Source organism: Rhipicephalus microplus, chromosome 4 (genome assembly GCF_043290135.1).
Source record: "Rhipicephalus microplus isolate Deutch F79 chromosome 4, USDA_Rmic, whole genome shotgun sequence".
Classification (NCBI taxonomy): Eukaryota; Metazoa; Arthropoda; class Arachnida; order Ixodida; family Ixodidae; genus Rhipicephalus; species Rhipicephalus microplus.
In genome coordinates, this window is record NC_134703.1 from 228,316,884 (window position 1) to 228,326,683 (window position 9,800).

At 49.3% G+C, this 9,800-nt stretch overlaps 1 protein-coding gene across 1 annotated transcript; it reads right to left on the bottom strand.

Moving 5' to 3' along the window:
• Positions 1-1,617: 1,617 nt before the first annotated feature.
• On the bottom strand, positions 1,618-6,413 carry LOC142814783 (uncharacterized). Its single transcript, XM_075894087.1, has 2 exons — positions 6,184-6,413; positions 1,618-6,102 (listed from the first exon to the last, which is right to left on the bottom strand). The coding sequence occupies exons 1-2, from the start codon at positions 6,396-6,398 to the stop codon at positions 3,879-3,881; spliced, it is 2,439 nt and encodes an 812-aa protein (XP_075750202.1). The 5' UTR covers positions 6,399-6,413; the 3' UTR covers positions 1,618-3,878.
• Positions 6,414-9,800: the final 3,387 nt, after the last annotated feature.

Below are 9,800 nucleotides of genomic sequence, written 5' to 3' on the forward strand. Positions count from 1 at the left end.
AACGAGGTTACGATTGTTAGCTTTAGCTGCGAGTTGTTCACCCGCTTGACTCATTACTGTCCCCAGCGTTTGTCCTGGGAACGTCCCTATCGCAACTCTCTTGTCGCCTTTCACCCTTTCTTTGATTGCCGCTGGGCATCGGACTAAATTTGAGTCACTGGCGATGATGACCTGTTCAGACATTCCTTCTGAAACCTGCACCTGGCTGCTGACTAGGTGACTAGCGTGAGTCACGGCTGCTGGTTTGCTCCCTCCCTCCCTCAAAACTACTTCCCGGTAGCTGGGCCCTGTGGCCAATGTATCTGCCTTTGTCATGCCTGTTTCCTTCATCTCTCCCGCACGGGGGGTCGTCGCCATAATGCTTCCGCCGTCACCTGCGTCTTCGTTCCCTTTCACGACCTTCGATAGGCCCTTCTCGGCTGCCCGGAGCCTTTCTTCCATGGCTGACGTTTTCTCTCGCTCCTTCGCCAATGCATTCTCCAGCTCTGCGATTTTCTCCATGAGCCCACTCTGGACCGCCATCATATTTTTCATTTTCTCCTCGAACTCGCACTGTCTACACTTGGCGTCATCTTCTGCTTTCTCCTCCGCACTAACTTCCACCTTCCACCCTACCCCGCACTCTGAACACTTTACGGTCTTTTTGACCATGGCTAGCTCAGTTTACCGATGCCCACGTGTTAGAAAACTGTACTAAAATACACTGGTCTAAGCCAAAAAGAACCACAATAATAAATAAATACGCTACACTTCACAGCACCTGCGCATGCACGTGGTCGGTCTACGCGCAGGCCTCAGCCACGTGGTGGCTGGAGAAAAAAAGACACAGTACAAAATACTAAAAAAAAACGTACACCGTAATAGACCTAATCAAGCTTTACGCTAGCGCCTTACGTTCTCATAACGCTACATACAGAGGCAAGCTGGAAACATGCAAAAACACTTATCTGTAGCTGTCATTCCGGAGCTCTCCAAAAACACGTCCGACCTCTACCACCGCTGGAATCATACATCTACACTAAATCATACACTAGAATAGGTTGAGTGGCGCGACCACCGCTGTTTTCCTGAAGCTCCGTACGCGGTTGCGATAGAGGGCGCTACGAGCAATCCGGCTTGGTCGCGCATCGCTCGCGCGGTCGTGCGTTGCCGGGCTTCTGCGCCTTTGGCGACACGTGCGACGGCCAGTTTCTTACCGGTGTACGGCTATAGATTTATATTGTCAGAGTAGCATTAAAAATGGTGTTTCCACACGATAATCAGGCTTTCGCCTCATAATATTGCCCCTAAATGTTGCTGCACTAGTTTCGCGGCTCTGAGCGTCTGCTACGGTGACGCGCGAATGCGCCCCTTGCGTAGGTTCTTCGCGATTCCGTTTCTTTTTTTAGTCTTTTTACCAATTGAGAGAAACTGTCAAGTCCGCGTGCTGTCCGTCTCATTGTGCATGGCCGCAGTAAAGCGAAGCTGTAAATAGCAGTTCAAATTGGAATGAATGTCGTGAGCGAAAGCTACACGTGTGCTTTTGTCACAACGCCTCGGCTACGGGAAGGAATGCTTTAAATAACGATGCTAATAGAAAACTACCTTTTCTTACACCCATATTAAAAGGACAACAGCGATGTCTGCATCCCTTAGCTTTTTATTGGATCAGCAGCAAATATACAAATATCTTTCAATGTGTAGAAACAAGCAGCTGTAATTTAGCCAAAGGATAAAGCCAGGCATAAACCAACGCGCTTTTTTTTCCACCTGTCAACAGCATATTAAATGTGTTTACAGACACGACAAAATAAAAATAAAGATGTTTAAAACCGGCTGCTATATACAAAGAAATATCAGTCACACACACTATGCATAAAGATACATTTTAAAAGAAAACAAAATAAAAATAAAGATGTTTAAAACTTATTGCTTTACATATATACAAAGAAGTATCACTGTTACACTGGCTATGTACACAGATAAACTTCAAAGTACAAAAAAATCACTGTAAATACTATGTACAAAGAAAACTGTTACAGGTATGTAACAGGACGAGAGGAGCACTCAGCTGTACGGGAATCCTACACGCACCTACGGAGCTTTAGGTGCTGCAGCCTCCTGCGCCGTTCTTCCTTAGCTCTATTGATTCCTTTAACCAAAAAGTTCAATCGAGTGACAACATAAAATTTTACCACATGAGACTTCACTGCTTTTGCATGTTGAGCACAGCCAAGGGGTCTCCCTTCAACCCTGACCAGATGCAGCACATCTAAAATGCTATCACTGCGCAGTTCATTAGTGCTGAAGCAGTCTGTAAATGTGTCTTCTAAATAGCTAATGAAGTCAAACAGCTCCTTAGACGGGTACAACAAACCACCTTTGTCGCAAAAGTTCGTAAAGGCCGAACACTCATGTTCCTTCCCTTCTGAAGCTGGAACACGCAGTGAAGTACGACAAGCAGTGCATCCTGACTTCTGCACACTGTTGCGAAGCGCCGGGCCTATCCCGCCGCTGACCTCCACTGTTGAGAAACGGCGGACCGATCCCACCGCTGCCACCACTGTTGCGAAAGACGGCGACGCCGACGCGGTCCCGGAGGCGCCACTGCTTTCGACCCCGCCGGGAAGGTCACCAGCCGTTTGGTAGCGTATGTTTCTCAGCTCGCGACTGCTTCTGCGCAGAGCTGAGGAGACGAGCGGACGAGACGACGGTGAGTTAAACAAGGTTTATGTACAGCATATATACAGAGGCGTTACAATTTCGGCACTGGGGCCGGCAGAGACTCGAAGAGCCGAGCTCCTCTCTCTAATACATAGGTCAGCCTTTCGCCTAAGACCGCTGACTCACACACATGTCGGCCCTCCGACATGGGGACTCCTCTCTCTAGGACTGCCGATCACGACACGCCGCGGGGCTTCTTTTATTTACACCGAGTCCAACCAAAGTGTCCAATCAGAAGCGCCGCTGGTCGTCAGAGCAGATTCCGCCAATGGGGGTCGCCGCGCCATGCGTCAGACCACCCGACACGCGGCCGCCGGCTCGCTGTCACGTGCGCCGCTGACTCACTGCACATGGGCCAGAGGGGCGCCGCGCGTGTTCACGCCGTCGAGGTGATCGCGCCAGGCCGACTGCGGGCTGGCCTTGACCCAGATTGCCTTTTTCAGAGGCACGGTCGTTTGACGAGGACTCGCTGGCATAACAGCACCCCCGCCGCCAGACAATGCACCGGAAAGACGAGCTGCTTCCACGGGGCTCGGATGTCAGGTGCGCTCGTTCGCCAGGTCCCTCCAGGTTCGCCTCCAGGGCCATGGGGAGACTACAGCTCCAGACTGTTCCGGGAACACATCCCATTTTGACGACGGATCCCAGCTCCACTGGCTTGTCGCCACAACTTGCTGACCAGCTTCACTCTTCTCTTCTGACCATCTTCGGTTTCAGCACTTGTCGATGGTTCTGCAACTTGCCAAGAACGGATCGACAACAGACAACACACGACACACGCAAGTGCCTTCGGTCACCCGACAGAACACCAGACAAAGTATAGTACAACATATACCTATCTACGTGTCTATCGGAATTTTGTTCCCTCTACATCAAGAGGCACATGTGGGACACAAGACTCTTAAAATGACAACTCAATTTTTTTTTCCCACGTACAACAACGTAACGAATTAGAATACCACAAAGTTGGCCCCTTGAGATCACTCTGAACGAGAGCGCTCAGCCCAGGTCGTGATGAGGTCAAAATTTTGCCCCGAATCGCCAGCCAGAAACCGAAAGGTTGAGAAGGTACTAACTAAACGCACTGCTCAATGCACCTGCATTAACGTTTACCTTTCCCTTTTTTTTTTCTTTAGCGAACGTCAAAGTTGCGCCGTGGAGCAACATGCTCCACTTCAGTAACCGGCCACTTTTAGGCGACGATACCTATGCGGCACCAAGAGCGGCTCACACTTTCGACGTTGCACAGGGGAACAACGATACGGCTTGCTACTGATTGACTCCTCACCGCTTAGCTCGATATCGTGTTCGATCACCGTCGTGTCTCCGGGACGGTCCGACAACACATACCCAAACTCGGAAACAATCTTTCTCAGGTCCTCTTTCTCAGGTCCTCCTTCACTTAAGCTAGGCTCTAGGCTCAACTGTTCCCAGATTACTTCCGATTTCCTTTCGATTATCTCACTAGAACTAAAAATTTCTGCTTCCTCTTCCTCCGAAGCATTCAACAACAGATTTACGATCGCTTGATGTTGAACGTATGGTTTCATCAAGTTGTAAATTTTGTCCGGCCGCCTTCCTAATTTCACTTCATAATTTGTATCGCAAGGCTTCGATAATACTTTGGCGGGCCCTTCCCAATCAACCTCAAGCTTGTTCCTTTTGGGTGGCTGCAGCCGCATTACCTGATTATCAACTTCAAAAGCGCGCTTCTTCCCCGATTTCTCGTAGTGCTCCTTCGACAGCACTTTTGCCGCGTTTTTCTGGCTTTCCACTCGCGCTTCAATTTGGCTTTCCACTAGCGCTTCAATCGAGAAATCCTCACGTTGCTCTCCAATGAGCGTCTCTCGATCAACTCTCGGCAGCTCGCTCCAACTTTCCGCTACAGGCGAGAGCGTTGCAACCCTCTCGCTCTGACTCAATGGCGCCACGTCGTCTCCCCTTTCTCCGGAAACCGCGCCGGTCGTGTCGACGACGGGCCGCTCGCGTGACTGCTCCCATGACTCATGCGGAAACTTTCCTTTCTGGGGTTCCGTCGACCCGCCGACAAGGTCACTTGAGAGTTCACCGCATGGAACCAGATCAAGCTGCCGCGATAGCTTCCGCGCTTGCGATCGCGTGAGAGCCATGCACGCTAAGTTGGGGAAGAACGATTTGCCCTGCTCTTTGAGAAGCTGCTCCGAGTTGTTGGAGAAAAGATAAGGAAAACGATCGTTCAGCGCGGCAGACACAGCTGCTTCGGTGCAAAGCTTACCGAACGGGCCTTCAATGACAACGGTGGCGATTGGTAAGCGAACACTCTGCTCCTCGGCGACCTGCCTGATCCACGCGCATTCTCCTGTGAAGTCATCCGGAGACACCAATGAAGGATGGACAACGTCCATGGTTGCCGCTGAGTCTCTAAGTGCTCGGCACGTTTTCTTATTCACCCTAATTTCTTGGAGATACGGCTCCAACAACCGAATGTTTTTCTCTGATTCTCGGATCGTTGCGAAGGCAAACTTTTCCTGACAGTTTCTCGCGATGTGCCCTTCCTTTTTACAGTTGTAGCAGATTAGCGGCTTCCGTTTGTTTTCCGATTCAAATGCCTGTGTGGTAGAAACCTCACTCGATTTCTCCGCTTCTGCTTGCCCTTCCCCTACACTGTCCTTAGTAAGAGATGGGTCCTTTTTGAAATTACGGTGCGGAACGGGTTTCCGTTGATCAGGTTTCCTTGAAAAGCCCTCTTTTCTCTCATCTTTTTCAACGCGCACTGCCCTGCTGTGCAACTTTCGGCGAGTATAATACTCCTCAGCTAACTCTGCTGCCTTGTTTAGCTGTACTTCACTGAGTCTGTCCTGCAGCCAAAGTCTGACATTATCCTCGATGCAGCGGTAGAACTGCTCCAATGCAACGCATTCCACCACTTTATCGCGGTCGTCATAAACACCTTCGCCCTTGAGCCATTCAATCAAATCGGCTTTAAGACGAAACGCGAAGTCAACGTGTGACTCATTCCCCTTTTTAGCATACCGGAACCTTTGCCTGAAAGCCTCAGGTGACAACTTATAACGTCTCAAAAGCACTTCCTTAACCTCGTCATAGCTCTCAAACGCTTCCCTAGACAAGCAAGTTATCGCGTCGGACACTTCGCCGGGAAGAAGAGCTAGCAGGTTCTGCGCCCAAAGAGACCGCTCCAAAGCATTTCGCTCACAGACGTGTTCAAACTTGACGAGATACTTCGCCATGTCCTCGCCTACTACGAACGGTGGCAGTTGGTCCCGAATTCTGAAACCGCTGACCTGAATCGTCGGAGAAGCTACGCTAGGCGCCTGCGAACACTGTAGGATTGCCAATTCTAGTCGTTTCAACTCTAGGCGCTCTTGTCTCTCGGCCTCCTCGCGCTCGCGAGCTTCTCGCCTTTCTTCACGTTCGCGAGCTTCGCGCCTTTCTTCACGTTCGCGAGCTTCGCGCCTTTCAGCCTCTTCACGAGCTTCTCGCCTTTCAGCCTCCTCACGTTCGCGAGCTTCTACTTCTCGCCTTTCAGCCTCCTCACGGCGTGCTTTAATATCCACCCAGGCCTCATCGACTTCCTCAGCCGACACTCCCTCATCCTTCATGATCTCAAGGATCGCTTGCTTTCGTTTCGCACGGCCCAAAGTAATGCCGAGTTCCTCACAAATTTCGATGAGTTCCTTCACTTTAAGGTTCTCCATCGTTCACACTAGCCTCTTGCTGTTTGCCCCTGTTAACAATTTACTTGCCGTACCCACTATAAGTCAACTAGCAAGACGCGCAAGCAACTTTTCACTCTCCCGTGTTTACCCCCTCCGCATTAACTTTGGTTTCAAAGCACTTCGACTTTGCTTGAAACGATCAAAGCTCACTCTAATGCTTCACACAGCCCTTCTCTAAACTACTACAACCTGAGCTAGAGTAGTCTGGTGAACTGAGGGGAAAACATCAGGCACTCACCGCATCGATGTCGCTGACGCCGGCCGATCCCGCAGCTGCCAACCACTGTTGCGAAGCGCCGGGCCTATCCCGCCGCTGACCTCCACTGTTGAGAAACGGCGGACCGATCCCACCGCTGCCACCACTGTTGCGAAAGACGGCGACGCCGACGCGGTCCCGGAGGCGCCACTGCTTTCGACCCCGCCGGGAAGGTCACCAGCCGTTTGGTAGCGTATGTTTCTCAGCTCGCGACTGCTTCTGCGCAGAGCTGAGGAGACGAGCGGACGAGACGACGGTGAGTTAAACAAGGTTTATGTACAGCATATATACAGAGGCGTTACAATTTCGGCACTGGGGCCGGCAGAGACTCGAAGAGCCGAGCTCCTCTCTCTAATACATAGGTCAGCCTTTCGCCTAAGACCGCTGACTCACACACATGTCGGCCCTCCGACATGGGGACTCCTCTCTCTAGGACTGCCGATCACGACACGCCGCGGGGCTTCTTTTATTTACACCGAGTCCAACCAAAGTGTCCAATCAGAAGCGCCGCTGGTCGTCAGAGCAGATTCCGCCAATGGGGGTCGCCGCGCCATGCGTCAGACCACCCGACACGCGGCCGCCGGCTCGCTGTCACGTGCGCCGCTGACTCACTGCACATGGGCCAGAGGGGCGCCGCGCGTGTTCACGCCGTCGAGGTGATCGCGCCAGGCCGACTGCGGGCTGGCCTTGACCCAGATTGCCTTTTTCAGAGGCACGGTCGTTTGACGAGGACTCGCTGGCATAACAACACACTTTTTAGCAACATATACAGCCATGTAATATGCTAGGCGAGAGTCACTTTTTTTTCCCACAAGGCTGTAATGCTCAGTTGGGGCAGCAATACTGTCATGGCAGGCAGCGCTTTCTATCACGTCAAGATCTCCTTGAGCGATGTGGTCATCAATTTTTGCTGCAGGCTTGTTGCATCTGCCGAGTGTGCATCTCCAGTGTCGAGCAGTGATGTAAGCACCAATGGTGTAACGCTCGCACCGTGCACTTAGCTAGGCTATAGTAGGTGGTCTAAGGTACTCGGCTGCTGACCCGCAGGGCGCGGGTTCGAATCCCGGCTGCGGCGGCTGCATTTCCGATGGAGGTGGAAATGTTGTAGGCCCGTGTGCTCAGATTTGGGTGCACGTTAAAGAACCCCAGGTGGTCTAAATTTCCGGAGCCCTCCACTACGGCGTCTCTCATAATCATATAGTGGTTTTGGGACGTCGAACCCCACATATCAATCAATCAATCACCAGAGACTTTTTCTCTAGAGGAATGTGAAGGTGTTAATGGTATGTTGATTCAACTGAAAAAAATAATTACATACTGTGAACAAAATTTTATCCCAACGAAACTAAAACGCACACAAAGAAAAACACCATGGATCAATCACCGTATTATTCGCCTTAAAATAAGGGTACAGAGAATGCGCAAGAAAAAGAGGAATCCAATCATCTTAAAGGAACTTGCATCTCAGCTTAAGGCGGAAATTAGAAATGCAAGACAAACTTTTTTTTCACATACGTTATCTCACTTCATGACGGATCAGCCACAAAAATTTTGGCGTTTCTTGGCACGGCCTGAAAACCCAACAACTGAAGTAGAAATTGAGGGTACTATCGTAAAGGACGCGCAGGCCGTTTACAATGCTTTCAATAGGTATTTTCAGTCGGTATTTACACGTGCATGCGCACCAAGCAGCCCTGTTGCTCCGGTGCATCCTTTTTTAATGCCCGATGTCGTTGTCACTACGGAAAGTATTCTGAACCTGCTGTTGCAGATCGATGTTAAGAAATCAGTGGGTCCTGACAATATTTCAAATGTATTCCTTCGACACTACGCAGAGCAACTATGTCCTTTCCTTGAAGCAATTTTTAAAGCATCCCTGCAAACAGCTTCTTTACCTGCAGACTGGTTGTGTGCAAAGGTAATCCCAATTCATAAAGGTGGGAGCAAGCTGTCTATAAAAACATTCAGGCCTATCTCGCTAACTAGCTGCTGCTGTAAATTATTGGAACATGTAATCAACAAGGCAATAATTACTTATTTAGAAGATAACAACTTATTGCATCCAAACCAACATGGATTCCGTAAAAACCTGTCTACCGTTACTTAACTCTTGGAAATAACGCATGACTTCTTAACTACTATTAACTCACAATTGCAAACTGACTCCATATTTATAGACTTCGCCAAAGCTTTTGATAAGGTGCCTCACAGTAAATTGAATGACAAACTTGTGTCTATTGGTATTAACAGTAACATAATAGCATGGATAAAAATGTATCTATCAAATCGAAGCCAGTATGTAACCGTAAACAACACAGCCTCTGATTCATTGGAAGTTTTTTCCGGAGTACCACAAGGTTCCGTTTTAGGGCCCATCTTGTTCCCAATATATGTTAATGATATCTATATGTGCCTTGAGCCTAACGTTAAAATGAGATTATTCGCTGACGACTGCGTGATCTACACCACTATCCGCACAACTGATGACCAGTTTAGACTTAATATTACACTAGCTAATATTGCATGTTGGTGCCTTGAGTGGGGAATGGAAATTAATGTGTCAAAAACAGCTTGCCTTAGCATAACTCGCACAAAAACAATCCAGCATTTTAGTTACAATTTGGTCGGCACAAACATTGCAAGAAACGACGGTGTTAAATACTTGGGCGTTACCTTTACAAGTAAACTGAAATGGTATGCACATATAAGCAGCACATACACAAAAGCCTATCGCCAGCTAGGGTTCCTGCGTCGAAAACTTGCATTGGCGCCTTCTAATGTAAAACTGACAGCATATAAATCTTTCATAAGGCCGATTCTCGAGTACGCCAGCATTGTTTGGAACCCCCACCAAAAATATCTTTCCAACAAATTAGAAATCATCCAATGCAAGGCCCTTCGCTTTATCTATTCTAAGTATTCGAGGCATGACAGTGTCACTGAGCTGCGCAGGCGGGCATAGTTGCCGACCCTTGCAGCCCGTCGCCGTGTCTCTTCCTTAAAGTTTATTTTTCTTTTGTATCACAACGGTTTAAACATAGATAAAGACAACTATATAAAGCCGCCTAACCATCACTCCCTTCGTACCAACCACAATAAGCTCATCAGACCATTCATGTCACGCT